A 20,769-nucleotide genomic window follows, 5' to 3' on the forward strand; every position below is an offset into this window, starting at 1 on the left:
CTGTGTATGTGTTTCTGTTCTATGAAACTAAATAATAATTAAGAGAAGCCCCACAAATACTCATCACTATTCTTTTACCTAATGTGAGCTGTCTGAGCATCACACCTTTGACTGGAAGGCTTTCCCTCCACATAGTTAGGCATCCTAGGCTTCCAAGGCTACCTCCTCCAAAAAGTTTTCATGATTTAGAAACCCTCTCACACAACCCCACCCCCCTGACCCTTGCCCAGTCCAGCTAGTCACTTGATGGTACCTAGGTAGTAACTGGCATATGATATGTATCTTGAATAATGAAGCTTTATATAGCTTTATCTACAAATTTTAGCAGTCAGCATTCAAACATCTATAAGGTGAACAGATCAGTGAGGTTTATCAGTCATCTGACATTTTTTTTTCCTACCAGCATGAACTTCTGTTAGTGTGAACTAGGACAAAGTTGTTCTGAAATAAATAAATATCTTCATTTACCACCTATAAGGTATAGAACACTGAATTGGGCATGTGGTGATCAAGGGAAAAAAAGATGAGACAGTCCTTACGGGACCTTACAGTTCTGCCACCACAAAAGGAAGCTACAGCATAGAACATTTGAGTCTTAACATTTTCGAGTCATAATAAATCATAAAGGAAATATGATGTGTATTTGGCCATCTCCATTAAAAAAAAAAAAAAACACACACAAAACTATCAGTCTTCAAGGGTCCTTTCCCCGAGAAAATACACTTAATATTAAGAAAAAAAGTTAAAAATTTTTGGAAAAATGTACTCAGAGGTATAAATACTAGAGGAAATGGTTCCCAGAAACGGCTATTTTTTTCTTAAAACAAACAAACAAAACACACATTTTCAATCTCCATTAAGTAGCTTGTAAATCCTGATCCTTTGTGCTCAAACTGGACTCAGAGGAAAGCAAGCTTTTGTAGACCACCAACAATAAGACTGGTGGGGGGCTGGGGGTGGGGAAGAGAATAAAGGGCGAAGAAGAAAGACACAGGGGCAGCCACAAGAACCGCAACCTTCAGCTGTTTATTAATTGCAAGCTTTTCCTCTCTCCTCTTTCCCTTTCTTCCCCTTCTCCCCACAAATCTTCCTAACACACATACACAGAGAGAAAACTAGAAGCTAGATTGGGTCAAACATGAGTAACAGGAAAAGAATATTAAATAGCCAGCTTTACAAGGCTCTTTTTCAGCTCGAACAAAAGTAAAACATTCTCAAAAGCAAAACGGGAAACAGAGCTCGCACCCAGACTGCGCTACTTAAAGAGACGAGGCTAGTGCTGATAAAGCCATTGTGAGTCCACACAGTGACAGATTTTCAAGCAAGGAAGTCAATCGGTTGTGATTGGATGATTTAGGGCTTGGGAATCATCTGGTTCAAACCAACAGAGAGCTGAGGGGTGGGAGGATGGGGGGTGGGCTGGGCAGGGTGACATGAGGTCAAACAAGGGGCTCTGTGTCTTAAGCCCACTCCTCTCTGACCCCAATCGGCCCACACCCTCAGTCCACACCATCTGTCACGCCAGCAGACATGCAGGCTGACCCAGCTGGAGTCACTTTGTGCACTCTCTCGCCTCACTCTCCCCAGCATTCCGATGCAAGGGAATTCGGCTTTCCCCAAGCAGTCATAGACTCCAGCAGGAATAAGCTGCCTAAGGCTCCTGCTGGTAATCTGTCACTTTGGTTCCTTCCTTGCTGTCTGCTTGTTCCCCATGGAGGCAAAATTTAGAAACATACCATCACGTGGGGTCTCTTCACACAGGAACGATGGAGTGCTCAGGGCTGCAGTGACCTCGATTTCCTTTTTCCCTGCCAGAACCGGCTGTCCTGGCTGTTTCTCACCTCCCTGGCAGACCTGGGAGCACAAATCCGCTGTTTCACTAGTATCTTCCTGTCCTTTCTCTGTGCTGCTCACTTCAGGAATCTGCTCCAGCTTACCAGGGAGAGAGAACCCAGCAGTGCCCAGTTCCCTCTTCCCAGAGCTGCTGCTGCTGCTGCTGTGGTTGTTGCTGAAGTGGGTCAATTCCTCTCTCTTCTTGGCCACTGGTTCCTCACAGTTGAAAGGAGGTGTCTCTTCAGTAGACAGAATGGGCAGTTCTCCAGGGTTCAATTTGTGGCTGGTTGTCTGCTCCTCAGCCACCGTCATAGAGCGTCTAATGGCAGAAGCCCCTGGTTTTTTGGGTGTGGGACTCAGCACTGGGCTACTGGTGAGGGGCAGCAGGCCAGAAGAAAGATCTTCTCGGGTGGGACGTTCAGGATACTTGTCTGCAAGGTTGACAGCTGGGGGCACTGAGAGGTGAGAGCATTCAGACAGGGCCCGGCGCACTGCCTTTTTCTGCTGAGGGGCTTGCTCAAGCAAAGCCCCCTCCTGAGGAAAACTCAATTTCTCTACCTCCTTATCATGGATTTGGATATGAGAGCTGGCATCCCAACATTCTGGGGTGAACTCGACCCTCGTGATTGGTGGAACGGCATGGGGTGAGTTCTTTGGGGCTGGGTGGGCTGCCGCCACCGGCAGTGAGGACTCACATTTGAGCTGCGTGGAGCTGGCACTCCCCACCCCAATCACCCGGCAGCCAGCAGGGGTGCCATTCTCCTTTCCTGGAATTCCTTCCCTTGAGTGCTGAGGGACTTGAGCCTCTGACATTGGATGAAAGTTGGGGTTCCAAACACTGGTTTCCTGCTCCTTAACATACTGGGTGGGCATGTCAGCAGCCCCGGGGAAATGCAGATCTGGCTGGCTCTCAATCTCCGGCGCATTCTTCCCCATCACCGTCCCCAGGACTGTAGTGGCTTTGTTTTTGTCTGGCCCCTCTCTGGGTCCCAGATGGAACTCGGCCGCCTTCTGGTACATCGAGCTCCCCTCTGAGGGATGGTAGGTGTCTGCAATCACATACCTGCTCGCAAGGTGACCCGAGGTGGCTTGATACTCCTTGCCCTGCGCTTCAATGCCGAGCTCTTTGTCTAGCTTCCCCTCAAAGAAGCAGAGCTTATTCTGCTCCAGGAAGCTGGCATTCTTCACAAGCCCGTCTTTCAGCTGCCCGTCCATGCTGACATTCAGCCCAATCTCATTCAGCTTGCCCTCTGTCCTCTGCCACTCAAACCCGGCTTGGCTCATTTCTTTCGGAGAGACTGCCCGGCACTGTGTGGGCTGGCCCTGACGGAGCTGGCTGGGAGCGGCGGTGTGCGAGGCTGGCTGCCTGTGTGAGAGCGACATCGCCTCTTCCACTGCTCTCCCCGCCTTGCTCCCGGAGCTCTCACACCACCTACGATCACAGAGCTGGCAGTGACATCACACAGAGTCCGCAGCATTCATGACAAAACCCATTCCGCCCCCCAAACACTCCTCTCTCCATGAGCAGCTGGGTGCTAGACGTATTTACTAGCATGAAAGTAAAGAAGGAATGAATGAAAAAGAAAGAGAAAACAAGGACCCTAACTCCTTTCTGTACAACTGAATGTCACTGTTAAAAGTAAAAATATAATTTTCTGTTAACTAGCATGCTGTTAAGATCTGCAATTTTAAAGACGGGATGGTGCTAATCTGGGTATGGAGGATAGTAATGATGCTGGCTTTCACCAATATAGATACATGTATACCCACACACTCGCTTATCTGACATTATGCTCACGCTTCCACCCACTCAACAAAACTGTTTTAAAATTAAGACTCATTTGCCAATCCTCAGCCACAACCCTTGAAGAACAATGACTCTAAAACATTGTTCATAATTTCACTTAAAAAAAAACAAAACACAACAAAACCCTCAATGTAATATCAAAATTGGAGACATTCATTCCTCGGGGGAAGAGTAGGTTCACTGTCACAACAACTTGTCACATTCACTTGAAAACTGACTTGACTGAGTCCCCGAAGCCCAGTGAAAGCTCCACCTGAAGCTCTGCACTGTGCAAGAGTCTAACGAGCGGTTCATTCAACAGTTTCTGTGATCCGTGCTTTGGCGACATGTACCCCAGCTGTAAGACACTTGTGTGACAATACATCCCTCGTACTTCTACTCCTGCCCCTGCTCCCTCTTGGTTCCTTGGATGAGCTGTGTCTCTCCTTCCTGCACCCACCCCGCTCTTTCTGGCCTGATCACTGAGTTGCCACAGGAACACACTGGAGCAGTTCATCTTTCTTGGACCTCCAGCACTTAGGGATGCTGGCACCCACTGCCCCTATGTAATTCAGTACAGTTCTTTGCTATCCTGAGCTTTGAGTTTACAAACTGTACATCCAGGACTGAGGAACCAATGAGAAAAAAGTCTCAGAGAAAAGGTTACACTGAAAAGATATAAGTCAAACTCTGCCTTGAACAAAGCTGAGATTTGTTGCCTGGTCTCTAAGTCCCTAATTGAACTAACATAGGATATTGTGAAATATTCTACCAAGAGCACAAGAGATGTCTTTTTCTAGGATGAAGAAAAGTTGTTTTTTCTTTTTAAAATGGATTTTTTTAAAGCCATTTGCCATTAACTGCAATGATCTGATTATAGTTTTTAAATAATGCTTAAAAAAAAAAAAGAGCAAGTTAAGATTGTTCTATTGTTGTCTATAAAATGAGAGATTACCAAGGCCAGCCCAAGAAAGTTTCTTTAACCGGAGCCTCTGTCTCCATTACTCACCTTCTCTGCTTACTATTCATACCCTTCACATAGTTCTCTCAAGTTCCCAACTAGAGTGCAGGAGCCACACCCAATATGCTTCCTGCATTAACATCGGTGCCTGACACAGGCCTCTGTTCACGGCAGAAGTGGCAGTGTTGCAATGCTGGAAAAAACGTGAATTTGACCTTTGTTCTGAACATAATCTGAACTCATATACACTGATCCTTCATCTTAACCTTAAGCAGCCCAGGGGTATTATAGGTAAAAGCACAATAAAGGTGCACTGGCAATAAAATAGGGTCACATTACTCTACAGCAAAGCTCTCACCAAGGAAAAACGAGCAAGAGGTATAATAACGTGAAAAATGCAGGTGGTACCAACAGGGTCATAGTTCTAATCACCAATGGGAAAAAATAAAAGGTGAGTCTAGGTTACAAACAGGCTTAATGACAAAACGTAGTCAAATTTTGTCTTTAAAGGAATGAGGAAAGTGTGTCTTATTCCTTAGCTATCTTCTGTTACTATTTTGCTTTCTCAAGAGAACTTACATTCACGTTGGTGTCCTGTTACAGCTCCCAGAACTGTGAAAGTATCCCTTCAGACTGCTTCTGAGCGCACAAGCAGGTCCTCCTGCTTCACTAAGAAAACATGGGGATCCAGAGGCTTTTCAAGAGGGAGGGGACAGAGTGACTCACAGTTTCATTAAACGACTGCTTTGCAGTACATAGCAAGGAAGAGACCACATGGAACAAGAATGAATGGGTTTATTTATCTCCCAATGAGGTGCTACCTGGATGGTAAATCAAGAGAAAAACCTAGTATAGAGTAATTAGTAAAATCTGAGGAAGGCCCTGTCAGTACCCTAGTCCAATTCAGAATTACAGACACAATCTCATTCACGAATGCACACTCACCCACAGGAGGCAGCTGTGTCAAGGAACTCAAGCCTCATCAGTCACTGTGATAGTTTATCAAGTTGGTGACTGAGGAACCTGAAGCCTTAAGAGGAGGAGCATGCCCAGGCAAAAAGAAATGTGCTCAAGAACCTGAAGACATAAATTCTAGACTCAGCTGCCACTAGAATTCCTTGCCTCTGGGTTCTGATCCTCCTAATTCGGAACCCACAGAAACGTCACCTCCTCTGTAAAGTCTCCTAGACCTCCAACTCCCAAACTGAATTCTTCATATTGTCATAGAACTATACTTGACCTACCTACCTCTTCTTAGGATTTGGAAACTACACCATAATCTTTTCCTTATGTGCCTTTTGTGAAAGCTTCTAGAAGGCAGGAAGAAGATTTGTCCACCTCTGCTCTGAAGGTGCCCAGCAGTGTTGGGTACATATTAAGTGGGCTCGCAAAAAAGTTCTGCTCAAGGAGAAATGGACAGATTCTGTTCACAGACTTTTATCATTTGGCCTGATCTCTCTCATCATTAAACTCATCTAGACAAGTGGTGATTCGGAACGCCCTTTGGGCTGAAGGTTTTTAAGTTCCATTATGTCTGAGTCTGAGTAAAGTGCACGGATTCTCTCGCATGTATGGTCAGAAGGTAACCTCTACGGTTCTTTTATCAGACTGTATAATTACTTGTCAAGCTTTCAAGGGCACTGGTACAGCTTGATCTCAGCAGGTGCCCTGGCAGACGTTTTTGGTTTTTTGCCCTTTGTCTTGAGCTTGTACTCAACCCATTCAAGGCCTTGGTTTTGATATGCTCCACAACTGGCTTCTCTGCATTCTTTCAGTTACCAAGGGAACAAAACTATTTCCCAGCTGACCAAATGTTCCCAGTTACTGTCTCCAGGAAACAATTTCTAATAAATTATCATTAGTCAGTAAGTCTACTGGTTAGTGATGGATGACATTCTTCACTAATAAAAGCTAAAGATTGTGAAGCTGCAATCTAGTTTCTTACCTGGAAGTAAAGGCTGCTTGTGTTTATATATAAATACACATGTATGCAAAAATATTTCAAATTCATATTCTACTAAATTTTAGAACCATTTCTTAGTACATGTTTAACTCAAAAAAAATCATGATTCTTCCTGATTAACTCTCAAAAGTTGGGAAGCAGAGAAGGAAAAAACTGAAGCTAGTTACCTGATTTATATGACCTTTGATAAAGGTAGTTTACCAGGATCCACAAAATGGATGCCATCTCATTCGTCCCTGAATCTAAGTCCGGCTGAAGAGGGAAGCACCTGTCAAACCTAAAACACACCAAACACAGTCCTCCAACTCAGCTTCAGCCAGTTCACCTTACCCTCGAAAACAGGACCTGCCAGCCTTACATAAGGAAACCCTAGGCCTCAAAAACCAGTCATGCCCTATTTCCCCCAGTTGCCGCTTATAATGCTCTATAAAACTCACTCTTGCTCAGAATCTCTCGGGAAAAGTGGTTCACTGCTCTCCACTGTACGCCCCCAATCCATGGATTGTTCTCCCTTAAGTTAACAACATCAAGTTCAATACTAAATTGCATTATTTTTGTCATTTAACAGGCCAAAGTATTAAAATGTTTACAGATGAAAGTCCTTCAAGAAGTACAACTTAAAAATCCCAGGCCTTTGAGTACTGAGCCAGGCATAGCCTCCCTGGAAAAGATAAAGAGAATACCTTGCTTACTAGCTCTTCAAACTTCCAGACCCACCAAATATCACGTCCTCCAGGAAGCTTTCTCTTGCTCTCCTAAGAGGACTTAAGTTACTTTCTGCTCTGTATTCCCATAGCTCAAACTATTATAGAACTTCTCTCACTAGAATAAAACTTATGTGTTATCTCCTTACTCAACAATCCTGGAGGTATAAAGAATATGTCTTCTCAATCTACCCTTAGAATGTGAGAGTAATGATACATTACAATGTTTGTTCAATGAATGAACTAAATACTAAAAAATCCAGATCATGTTGCTGCTGCTGCTGCTGAGTCGCTTCAGTCGTGTCCGACTCTGTGCGGCCCCACAGACGGCAGCCCGCCAGGCTCCCCCGTCCCTGGTATTCTCCCTGTCCACTATTTGCAGAACAATAGACAATGTTTATCTGACGATCAGATTTTTGTCTAAACTTAAACAAACAACCATCATTGCTAAACAGCTTAAAACCCAGCAATTTTAGTCTGCTAATGGCTGAATGACCTAGTTAATGTCACAGGTAAAAATAAAAATGGAAGTCCCCTCTACTGTCCACTGCATATTTTAAAGAAGTAAAAATATCTACAACACCAAAAGTCAGAAGCAAGTTACTTTTGATTTTCATTTGCTGTATGACTCCTCCAATGCTACTGTCAGTCAGAGGGTAAAGAAAAGTGAGGGGTGAGGGAGTGTGAGGGGGAGAAACTCCTTTGAAAGTAGAACAACCAATATTTGCTGGACTTGTTTCCCACAACATTTAGATGTTCAAAGAAGGTGAACAGTAGCACAGAACTGTTCAAGGGTTAAAACAGTTTGAGCATGCAGGAAGTTTTAACAAATGATAACAGATTTAAATCATGGAACATACAGAATTTCCCAGTAACTTTCATTAATACGTAGCTAGTAAAAAGACGGGAAATAGATGGGGAAACAGTGGAAACAGTGTTTATTTTAGATAGCATATTAAAAAGCAGAGACATTACTTTGTCAACAAAGGTCTGTCTAGTCAAGGCTATGGTTTTTCCAGTGGTCATGTATGGATGTGAGAGTTGGACTGTGAAGAACGCTGAGCACTGAAGAATTGATGCTTTTGAACTGTGGTGTTGGAGAAGACTCCTAAGAGTCCCTTGGACTGCAAGGAGACCCAACCAGACCATTCTGAAGGAGATCAGCCCTGGGTGTTCATTGGAAGGACTGATGCTGAAGCTGAAACTCCAGTACTTTGGCCACCTCGTGCGAAGAGTTGACTCATTGGAAAAGACCCTGATGCTGGGAGGGATTGGGGGCAGGGGAGAAGGGGATGACCGAGGATGAGATGACTGGATGGCATCACTGACTTGATGGACATGAGTCTGAGTGAACTCTGAGAGTTGGTGATGGACAGGGAGGCCTGGCGTGCTGCGACTCACGGGGTCGCAAAGAGTCGGACACGACTGAGCGACTGAACTGAACTGAACTAAGTAAAAGGAAAACAAGCCAGAAAATGAGAGGGAAAGTGGGAAGAAGGCAATTAGGAAACTTCACAAATGGTACTACATTTAAGATATTCTCAAATGGGCACATCTCCAGTTGTAAGACTGTAGTGAGCTCTAAGATTACAAATGATTTTTTCATCTGCTGAGCATATTTTGTTTATGTACAAGGGCCTTGAAACTGTTAGGAAATGGTGTTTATAAATTACTTCAAGTTTCACACCAAGAGAATTTCCTACCATAAACTGATATTCCCAACTGTTCTAAGACAGTAGATGGGCTCAAGCAAACTGAAGAAAAAGGAATGCAGCCAGATAAAAGGGAGAAAAGGCTCTCACTGTGGCAAAGGGAAGGGCCTGCCTATGGAGACCTGTGGCGACTGTCCCGCGCCCAGCTCTCCCTGGCTTCCTTCTGGGGGAGCACCTACTGTAGAGCCATCGGATATTCCAGAACCCAGGAAGGATCTCCCCTTCAAAATAGCTCCCCCTACACAAAACACACCGTCCCCAAAGAAGTCCTTTTCTGACAAGCTGAGCTCAGATTTTCTAAAGTATCTAAATGTTCCCTGCTTAGAACAACACGCATAATATGCAAAGGAACCTTCTGCTGAAGTTTCCCTAAACTTAAGGCATGAAAAAACAACGAGAGAAATCATTAAGCTGGAAGAGACTTTAGCAGTATATTTACTTTCTCTACTTCCAAAGAAGATAAGCCTAGCAAAAGGTAACTCATTTATAATTCAAAAACTGTCATTAGGCATCATATATATAAAGTCAAGCTCTATACTGGGTATTAGGGAGAACACATGAATAAATCAAACACAGTCTCTGCCTAGAGACTAAAACGCTGGACAGACCTAGATTCTAATCCTAAATTAGATTCTGATTCAGTTTATGTCCTCATGATGTGTCTCCATTTTCCAACTAGAAAAGTGCTTAGTAATACAACTTAGGTATTAGAATTTAAAATATATAATTACTAATCATCAACCTTCACCTTTTTTTTTTTTTAAGAACCTAAAGCTTCTAGAAGGTTCCTCTGAGGCAAGAATGAGAAAAGCATGGGCCTGAGAGTCAGAAAGACTTGGGTTCAAATTCTATTCTGTCACATTACTATCTGTGCGACCTTACCATGGTCATGACCTCCACAGTCATAACATGGGAAGCCTCCCTCTTCTCACGTGTAAAACGGGGAGAATCATTCAAAGTACTGTAGGGTGAGTGCATGTGTTTGTGTACATGACTATCCACCTATCTACCCACAGACAACTAGGCACTTAGTACTCACTCAATAGGTGGTAACTGCTATTATTTTTATGGATACCTCTAATAACACATTGTTCAAACCCTGAAAACCATGGGTAACACCATCTGACCACAGGAGATGATTCAAAGTGAGGAACAGAAGTAAAATTTACTAAACTCAGGTCTGTTACCAGTTATACATGAAACATCAGAACCCACACAAACCAACGGTGGCTGGGCATAAGGGGTCACCCTGCCCCGTTCCCCATGACAAACCCAGACGCTCCCCATATTCCCAACACAGTCCCCTGCCTCAGAGCACAGCCTTGCTCAACGTTCTCTGCACTGGAACATTCACCTGCTTTCTGAACACCTTCAAATAAGACTTACTAGAAATATACAAGACACGTACAAAGGAAATATCAAAATACCAGCACGGGATGAAAACACATAAACTTAAAACGTGTGATATTATTGAACGTGGCATGTATTACGTTGTTGGATAGAAAATCTCAGTATCTACAACAACTCTCCCTAGGGTAATCTATACATTTACTGTGATTTCAAGAACAAGACTGACTGACTCCCCCCTGCAAAACTATGAACTATCAAGTTCATATGAAATAATAAGCAAAAATAGTAAGGAAAACTGTGAAAAATAGGGTGAGATGTGGGGCTAGACCTATTAGATATTAAAATATGTTATTAAGCCACACTGTGTTACTTAGAGCACGACAAAGGTGGCATTTCAGAGGGAGATACAGTACCCCAACACAGTAGGAAAATCAACTAATTGTGTCTCACATCTCATAAATAAAAAACAAACACACAGAGAGAAACAAATAAGCAAATTCTACACTGATCAGAAAGATTAAAAATGTGAAAAGTTTAAAAGTTTTTATAAACTCAGAGCAGATACAGCTTTCATAAACTGGATAACAAAGCAAGTCATTTAAGAAGTAAAACACGAAATAAACTTGTACCAAGAATAAATTTTCTAACCTATTAGGTTGGCACACCTAACAAAAAAGAAAAACCACACTACTAGAAAAAGTACAGAGGGACAAGTACTGGTCTAGATCAGGGTGGAGAACAGCTCTGGCCCGATGAGGGACTTTGGCAACACCGATCAAAATGACAAACACATATTCTTCAAGCCAGAGGTGTACAAAGCCCCTTTTTATTATATAGATGTACTTTTAAAAGTATATACGTAAGTATGACATTCTGTATGTACAAGATTAGTTTATGTACCTGGTTTCTAATAGGAAAAAAAAAAAGGAAAACACCTATATATCTATCAATAAAGAAGTAATAAAATACATTAGGGTTATTTCCATACAACGCAATACTATACAGCTATTTAAAGAGGGAGCTTCCCAGATGGTGACAGTGGTAAAGAATCCACCTGCCAATGCAGGAGGTATGGGTTCTATACCTGGGTTGGGAAGATTCCCTGGAGTTGGAAATGCCAACCCACTCTGGTATTCTTGCTTAGAGATCCCATGGACAGAGGAGCCTGGCTACAGTCCATGGGATCACAAAGAGTGGGACATGACTTGGCACACATGCACACATTTAAAAAAAAGACTGAGACCCCTTGCTTTGCTGATTTATAAAAAGCGCTAAAATAATTAGGTTTACAAAGCAAGGTACATGTCATTATGCACAGTATATCTCTCACTTTTATAAAATCAGGAAATACATGTCATTGATTCTTTATGCATAAATTGTCTGGAAGGCTGTGGTAAGACACTGTAAACATTGGTTGCCTCTGCAGAGAGAAACTTGCATGGGGCTTAAAAGAGAAGCAGACTTACATTTTACTGCATATCCTTTTATACCATGTGAATGTATTAGCCTAGTCAAAAATTAATTTTTGAGAATTTTAATTTTACCTACCAAAGTTTTAATTAGCAAAAAAAAAAAAAAAGATAGATTGTCCTTAGGGAGAAGGTGTGATAAAATTTAGAGATTTTTTGTCCAAGATACATCATTTCCTCCTGGGCCACTCTGCAAAGCTACTCCTAACACACGTCTCTGAGGGTGGCTAGCCAAGGGAGGGGCCCTAAAGTCTTGTTGCACCCACTTTGTTTCCTCAACAATCAGAACAAATCCTCTACATTTTCCAGCAATACTGAGCTAAAACAGATGCCTAAGTTTCAGAAAACTTAACATGTTATTTTTTAATGTCTGCTGAAACAAAAGAAAGGGTCTAGAAGCTACAACTAATGAATCAGATAGAGGGCTGGGAATCTCAATGAAAGCTGGAAGCACTTTACATACATTCTCATTTCTGGCCTTGACAATAGAGTAGCTAATAGAAAGAAGATACAAAAACAGAAAAGATCAGAATGTCTTAGGCAAATAACAATGTTTAAGCATTCTCTACTGTACACAGAACACACATTCCTTACTGGGTACAAATTCATGCAAAGCACAAGCTCTACCCAAAATAACAAGTCCATACCATGCAGAACACCATCCCATGATGAAGCCCCTCCAAAAACCTAACTGACTACCCCAAGGCCAACCAGCGTGTTTTCATTTCTGGAGTTAGTAGCTACCTCATGCAAGCTGGAAACAGTGATTAAGAAATAGCATCGTTTGTAGGCTGTGAACAACCTCAAAGGCCATGATGAGATGTATACTTTTCAGGGAAAAAAAAAACAAAAACAGATACAGCTCCATCATTGAGAGATCATTTCCCAGTATGAGAAACACAAATATATAAAGTCTGTGCCTACCAATCTGGTTGGAGGCTACCATAAAGGGCCTTCCATTTCCATTTACTCCAAAAGCAATTGGGATATTGAATCCCACCAGCAATTTGGATATTGAATCCCACCAGCATAAGCTACATATGTATATACTGGAAAAAAAAAGAATCCCCAACACAGCTGGACACAAAATGTTTTCTTTCCTCCTGTGAATCCTAATGGTTAAAATTTGGCTGTACACATAGGAGGCACATTATTTTGGTCGTTTAATTGAGAATATTGTGGATGGTGACAGGCTTCCTGCTAAACAATTCATCGTTTGAATTCAACTTCCCCTGAAAGTCAAGGTTCAGTGCTGGGTAAAAAGGCATGCAACCAGGTCACCAGCCTCCCAAGATGGACACAAGGCATGCATGCCTTGGCTGCAGAAAACACGTCATTAGCAGTTACAGGTCTTCATGCCAACAAATCAACGGTTAACAAGGACGATTAGAGTCTGAATGAAACCAAAGCACAAGCTCTTTGCCTTTTTGATGCTGACCAAAAGCCACAAGCACACACATTTCCCCACGGCAGGTGCATACCACTGGACTTGAGTTGCTTGGATCGCTCTCGCTCCTGGATGGTAGATTTTGGTACAAGTGGAGTCAGTCCTCGGGACTTGGTAGGTCTCATGTAGCCTTTCATGGGTTCGGCCGCTCTGCTTTTATCTTCCTTCTTCCCTTCTCCCAGTGCCTTTGATTCAGATTTTTCTGTCATTTTCTTAGGTGCCTCCAAGATCTTGGCTTTGGATTCTGGGAGTTGAGGAGCTTCGGAAGCAGTTATTACTAACTCATCTATCATTGTTGAAGAAGTCACTTCAATTTTGCCATCTAAGACATCTGACTGGAGTTCTGGTGGTGCCAAGGAAACATATGCCATTTCTCTTATGTCAGAATCCAGACTGATTTCGTCCAATTTATCCTTTTTATCCTTTTCACTTTCTGGAAGCGAGAGAGTCATATCTACCTCCTTATTCAAATTATCTGGGCCCTTGGAATCTCTACCTTCTGTACTTTGGTCCTCACAGAAACTGGGCTTTTGTGCTTTGTCTCCCAGTAGGTGAGGAATTGAAACTGGAGCAGAACCTTGCTCAGACTCTTTGTTTACTGGACATGTTGGGAAATTACTCCTATCTGCACATGCTTCTAGGTGTCTGACCTCACCTGCCAGGCTGGGTTCGTTTATCAGCACTCCAGAGGGAAGGTGTCCCCCTGCCGGCTCTGTGGTTTTCTCTACTGAGTGCTCTGATGCACCACTGGGCGTGGACTCAGAGTCTCCTATCACATGCTCTCCATCTCTGCCTGCTTCATTTTTCACAGCACCAGCAAGCTCACCTTTATGCTGAAGACAGTTAGAATGATTGTTAACTGTTTCTATGGCTGCTGTCAGAGTTGAGGCAACTCCTCCTGTGCTCATAGAGGGCATAATAGCTGAGGGACCCCTGGGTCTTTGTTCCTTTGAGACTCCATCTTTGCTGTAACTATCTACCTCTAATAATTTGGGAATCTGGGCTGGAGCTGTCTCTTGCTTACTTTCTGTCAAGGTGCCTGGAAATGAATCACTTTCCTTTACTACTTGAGAAGCAGAAGTGGGTGGTTTTTCACAGGCTGCTGATTCCTGAGCCTCTAGGGGGACCGTCTTATTCATCAACCCTGGTGGAGTTCTGGGGCAGGTAAATGTAATATTGCTATTTTCGTCCACATAGCCCATTCCTTCAATTCTGTGGTCCCCTATGGTTTCCATGGGAACATGTATTTTTGTTGCATCTATCTTATTCTCCAGAGTGTGCTTCTCAGGGAAACTATTTTTAGTCTTTGTGCTTTTTCCATCATTACTCCTTTTATTTGGTTCGTCAGCCACTGCAGGGTGCCCTTTGGCCACATCTGTCTTATTCTCCTCATCCAGGACTGAAGGAACAAATCCTGCCCCCTGGATTTGGTCTTGGCAACTCACGTCTGTCATCTTGGTAGCCAGTTCAGTAATAGGAGAATCCTTGCCTGTGTTTGTTTTATTTCCGCCAAGAGCCCCAAGTTCAAAAGAATTAACCTCAACGTTTCTACCCTTTTGGTCAACTACTTCCCCTGTGGGTGTATCTGATATATGTGAGAACAAAGGGACAGTAGGTTCTAATTCCTTGTTTTGATGGGGAGTACTATCAGTAACCCCATCCTTCCTTACAAAAGGTGGGTTAAGGATTTCTTCCTTCCTCTCCATTCTAGCAGGCTGTGTGGAATAATTATTTTTATACTTTTTGGTTTTGCCTTCACTGCCTCTTTTTTTAGGCTTTTCAAAAATCCAAGGAGCTGCCTCATGACCCATCCAAGGACACTTTTCCTCCCTGCTCTGGTTGCTGACCCCCATGTCTGTGGCTACAGCACTTCTTTCTGCTCTAGCACTGGAAGCCTGAGTCATGCCTGACCCATTTCCCAGAGGAATCAGTGCCTGCAAAGTGCCTGCCGCCCTAGGGTCCGTCATCTCCTTAGGTTCCCCCATCACTATTGCTTCAGTGAGCTCAGCCACAGTCCCTGGCTGCTTTGAAGAATCCAGCCCCAACTCCTCGCTTTTATCCCCAGTAGCCATCCTCCCACTTGGCACAAAGACAGCTCTGCTGTCCTGGCTATCTGCAAGGAACGGTGGCTCAGACTTTGCTCTCACCTTCCCAGAACTTGCTCTTACCTTCCCAGAACCTGTCCTTCCCTTCCTGCTTTTGCCTTCACCTGCCATTCTCTTAAACGGTTCATTCCCTAGTCCAGGGGCCTGAACTAACACTGTGTCCTGCAGCTGCTCAGAAGCAGAGATGCTGTTCTCATGTCTTTGCTTGGGAACACTTTCCTTTTTTAGTTCTTTAACCTCTTCAGCTCCTTCAGAAAACTCTTTCTGTTTGTCATTTTGCAGTTCAGTCATTTTACTTTCATCATTCCCTTCTTTTAGACTGTTTCCTAATGGATGACCTGCTGTCAAAGTGGATATGGAAGTAGGCAGTTCTTTGGCTGCACTGGGTTTTGAAACTCCACCCACAGCCTCTTGGTTCATGATGGGAGAGCAACCCTCTTTGGGTCTGACCTCCAAAGGAATTTCTACTTTGTGTGAAGAAACTTCTGTCAGGGGTCCTTTCAGACTGAGGGAGCTGACTGTCTGGCTTTCATCCGCAGGAGTCTGGCGGTGGGATGCAGCCTGCAGTTTGCACTCATCTTGCAGCAATTTCTTGTCCTGGCCCTGTGGTGCTGCCTTGTTACCTTTCACCTGTGCCTCAACTCTCTGTTTGGGCTGAGAATTTACCAGAGTTTTCGGGGCTTCTTCCAAACGATGGGAAGGAATACTTAGACTGTCTGAGACAACACCCTCAGCCACCAGTTTGGCTTCTCTGGAATCGGTTTCACATCCCCCTTTCAAGTCTTCTCTGGACACTACTCCATGTTCTGTGCCCCCACTGGTGGGCTGGCTAGGGGGCACAACTGACTTTTGTGACTCAGTGGCAAAGGAATAACCTTTAGGCTCGTCTCCATTGTCATCATCCCAAGGTCCTCCGGCCCGGGGTTGAGAATACCTCTTCTGCTTTGGTTTCTTCTTTTTTTTCTTCATCATCATTGGTGAGCTTTCTATATCCCAGGCCTCCCTGCCAAGATCCCTCTGGGGTTCAAGGAAGTCACCATGAGTAGTTTTCCTCTGGTTCCCAGGCTCACCACAGGAAGACGAACCAGAAACCCAACCCAGCTCAGACAAAGGGCAGGGGCCCAGCCCAGGATCAAGAGTCTTCCATGGAGCCTCCAGCAGCTCGGGAGGGACCCTGGCAGGCCTGGGCCGGGTGGGCCGGGCGGACCTGCGGTCACCGGGTCTGCACGCTGGTTTGGCTTGTGTGGGAGGGGTACCTGCAATACATGAAGCTGGCTAAAATTCCAAACAGAAAATCCCTCGTTATTGTTTCTTTTTTTAAAAATCCATTTACTGACATTTAAACAGTGACATTTTCACCAACCCACAAACTGATTCATTTAGGAAAACAATTTTTTCCAAAACATTTCTCATTCTTAACTGGGATTAACAAATATTTAGCAAAGACCCAAGATCATCTCATCTCAGGTGAAGATTTTTTTTTTCCCCAAAACAGATTTACAAAATATTTGAAACTTGAGAAAAGAAATTCAAACAGAGGTCTTCTGAACTGTATAATATGCACTCAAATACCTATAAATCTCAGCTGATGCTTATTTGTAATTATTGTTAACAGGTACATAATTCCCAAGATAATAACAATGGTAAGCTCCTCTTTTGGTCCCACTGATTAACTGAATGAAATACATAAGATTTTACAATTCTAATAGTCTGTCACCAAAATTACTCTACTTATCAATATTTTACCAATTACTTGGGAAACAGACCAGAAGAACAGAACTACACTACTTTAAGAAAAAAAAAAAAAGAAAGAAAGAAAGAGAAAAAAGAAGAAAAAGGAAAGTTACTGAATTAGTATTTTGGCCAGAGAAACAGCCACACTATTTCAGAACCAGAGCCTCCTACTTTGAAAGACAAATGTGTTAAATTTCAATGTTCTGTTGCTAAAGGTACTTCCCCAAAGACAGAGATCTATACATAATGAAAATAGAGTGATGAATTAGAACAATTAGGGTGAGCATCCTTGGAAAAGTTTCAGGAAGTCAGCTAGTACCACCTCTGGCCTCTTAGTTAATGAATGCAGTATGGATCCAAGATCCTGGAAAGAGGCTCAGGGAGAGCAGCCTAGGACAGCTCCTGCCAAGTCTGATGCAATGAATGACTTCAAAGAACATGAATATACTTAAACAGTGATTTTTGTTCTTGTCTTTATCCCGCCAATGTCCTCCGAATCCTATAATTTACTTAATACACCTCAGGCCAATTATTGTTTTTCTTGAAAATTGCTAGGCTTTAGCAGCTCACAGCATTTATAACATTTAACCTGGCTATTAATCCACAGCTATTTGGTGCTATCTCTTATACTATTTAATTCAATTGCTATATAAACCTTTGATTTCAGAGTTCATGCCTGGGAACTTATGTCTTAGCATGACGTGTACACAAGGACTAGAGAAATCTTTAATGGTATGCTACCACTAAAACAACATTTTAAAAGTCATATAGTTATTTACTTGGTGCTAGACAGTTTTCAAAGCAGTAGAGATTCCAAGTGAACCAAGTCTTGGTTCCTGCCCCCAAGTGTATGTTCTAACCACAGTCACAGAACAGCAGACAAAGAATCACTAAGTTGATAAAGTTGATAATCACGTGTACATGCTTCTGGCTTAGCATCAAAACCGCGTGAAGCTCACTAAATAATTCAACTTTCAAGTCAGCAAGTATTTTAGGCTCCTTTAATGTATTTAAGAATTTGTTAAATTCTGGAAACTTGTTAAAATGCATCTTATGACTAAAGAAAGGCCTGAGGAGGAGCCGATGATCCTGCACTTCTAATAAGCTCCTAGGTAATGGCTGAAGCTGTTGGGCCATGGAGCGCACTGTAAGTAGCAAGGAGTGACAGAACATATGACCAGTTCATTCATCTTGGAACTGAGTTAACTGGATATAAGGAAACTAAATAACCTGCCTAAGGCGACACAGGATATAACAGTAAATGGCTGTCTTGGATGAGGTGTCTTGGGTTGATGCACCGATAACTTTAAAATATCTAACAAGATGACTCTCTGCCTAATCAACACAAAATCTGGTTAAGAAAGAGAGCTGGCTTCATAAGTGGTCCTGATGACTACCACCTTATAACCAAGAACAATGTCTTCTAACACCTTCCCATCTTTCCCAGTTTAAGTGGTTTCAAAGAGGCCACTTTGTTTCCTGACTTACCTGAAGTCTCTGAAGGAAGCTCAGAAGTTTGACTAGATGGTTTCTTTTGCTCTAGTTCTTCTAACACAGAATCCTCATCTGTTGACAAGCTGTGCTTTTGGCCCATGGCGACTGCTTCTAAAGGTAAAAGTCAAAACCACAAAGATTTCAGAAAAGCACTGATTCAGCTACCTCTCCACCTTGCAGAAATTGGAAATGGGGACAGATTTTGAGGAATGAGGGATGCTTCTATGAGGGCAGAGAGAACTGGAGTGGTAGTTTGAAGGGGGAGGGCAAGGGGATTGGGATGGTTGGTTTCTTTTTGTTGTTTTTTAACAAAAGGGGAAAGTAACAACTGTTTTTATGTTGGTGGGAAAGATCCAATATAAAGCAGGGTGGGGGGGGTGGGCAGTGGCAGAAATTGGTGAGAGGCAGGAAGAGAGAGAATGGCCAGGACAATGTGCATAAGGAGACAAGATGGGATTTAGTTTAAGACAAAGATGCTAGCCCTGATGACTAGGAGCAAGGACTGTTTGCTGATGGCAACAAGAGGGAAGGCAGAGTCTAAGATAAAGAAATAGGTAGTAAGATACATGAGCAAGTGGAGTTCTGTGAAAGTTCTCTTTAATTTCTTCAATCTTCAATTATCTATAAGGAAAACAGGAAGATGAGTAAGAAAAAGGATGGCGAAGGGGCTGGTGGCCGGAGGAGGGTGAGGTGAGAAAAAACTGTCTAGGGGAGCAGGAATGTGTGTAGGCTTGCAAAGTACAGTGAGCAGTCTTCATTCTACCTAGCATGACGCTTGTCCCTTACCCTTCTGGAGGCTACATGGACAGAAATACCGCAAGTAAACGTAAGCCCATACCTGGTGAAGTTATGAGAGGAGGTACAGCTGACTGTCCCTCATCCTGGAGAGATTTTAACTGGGAATCCTCACTTGTTGCTTCCTGGGTCCGTGCAGTTTCCACGTCCTTAACAGGAACTGGCACCACCTCTGCTTCTGAGAATTTGGCCAGAGCTGCACTGTTGGCCAGGGTCACCTCCGTTTCAGGGGGCTGAGCAACATCCTTTGCCAGGGTCACCTCTGTTTCTGGGGGCAGAGCCACATTCCTGCCCAGGGCCATCTCTGTTTCTGGAAGTGAAACCGTATCCTTGCCCAGGGTCACCTCTACTTCTCGTCGTGGAGCCACGTCCTTGGCCAGGGTCTTCTCTGTTCCTGGGGGTGGAGCCATGTCTTTGACTGGCATGATGACTTCTGTTTCTGGAGGTGCAGCCATGTCCTTGTCTAGAACGGCCTCTGTTTCTGGGGGTAGTCCCATTTCCCTGATCAGGGCCACCTCCGTTTCTGAGGACAGGGCTCTCTCTTTGGCTGAGTGTATTTCTGTGGATGACACAATGTCCTCACCCAGGGGCGCCTCTATCTCTGACAGTGATGCTGCACCCTTGACTGGGGCCATCTCTTGGTCTGTAGGTGGGACTGTGCCCTCAGCTGAGGCCAAATCCACGGTAACAGGTGGTGTGCTCTCTGTTTCTTTGAACAGTAGTATGGCCTGGGCTGCGGGTACCTCTGTTTCTGTGGACAGTGCCAGGTTCTCGTCCAAAGACACATCTGTTTCTGTGGGCAATACGACATCCTTAACTGCGGTTTCCTCTGTTTGTACGGGAAGTACCACATCCTTGACTAAGGCCATATCTGATTCGATGGATGATTCCACGTCCTTGACCAGTGCCTCTTCTGGTTTGGTAGGTGATTCCATGTCTTTAGCCAATGCCACCTCTGTCTCTGTGGCTGGCACCACATCTTTAGCCGGGACCATCTCTGCTTCTTGAGATGGCACCATGTCAGCAGCCTGCAGATTCATCATCATCTCCAATGGTTCTGCTGGCGCTCTCTCCTCTCCTGATGCCATTTCTACTTTCTCAGCTGGCTCTAAGGGAAGTAAGTTGGACACTTAGTCAGACACTTAGGATCCATCATTGCCTGCTCATAGCTCTTCACTCAAAACTTACTTTTTTAGGGCATGAGAGATCTGGCTTTTGTGACCTTAATGTCCTAACCCTAACTAAAAAGCTGTCCAGTTAATGCATTTGTTGCTACTCTTCAACAGTTTCAATATTTAGAAGAATAAAATATTGGCAGAACATATAGTGGAGGAGGAAAGGCAAAGGAGAGGAAAAAAACACAGGTCAAAAAAACCCCAAAACCAAAAAACACACACCAACACAGGTACACAATTA

At 43.6% G+C, this 20,769-nt stretch overlaps 1 protein-coding gene across 19 annotated transcripts in view; it reads right to left on the reverse strand.

The window, feature by feature from the left end:
- The window catches only part of MAP4 (microtubule associated protein 4), a 100,585-nt gene that overhangs the window by 22,623 nt on the left and 57,193 nt on the right, over nucleotides 1-20,769 (reverse strand). For 10 of the 19 annotated variants that reach the window (XM_040246869.1, XM_040246868.1, XM_040246861.1 and 7 more), the window contains exons 7-9: nucleotides 19,397-20,461; nucleotides 18,553-18,669; nucleotides 13,260-16,586 (exon numbers count right to left, since the gene is read on the reverse strand). In XM_040246869.1, coding sequence (XP_040102803.1) covers nucleotides 13,260-16,586; nucleotides 18,553-18,669; nucleotides 19,397-20,461 — 4,509 coding nt within the window. The remainder of the gene's footprint in view (nucleotides 1-13,259; nucleotides 16,587-18,552; nucleotides 18,670-19,396; nucleotides 20,462-20,769) is intronic. The other 9 variants (XM_040246877.1, XM_040246876.1, XM_040246875.1 and 6 more) reach the window with 2 other exon arrangements.

The sequence above is a fragment of the Oryx dammah genome, unplaced genomic scaffold, assembly GCF_014754425.2.
Source record: "Oryx dammah isolate SB20612 unplaced genomic scaffold, SCBI_Odam_1.1 HiC_scaffold_9, whole genome shotgun sequence".
NCBI classification, from domain to species: Eukaryota; Metazoa; Chordata; class Mammalia; order Artiodactyla; family Bovidae; genus Oryx; species Oryx dammah.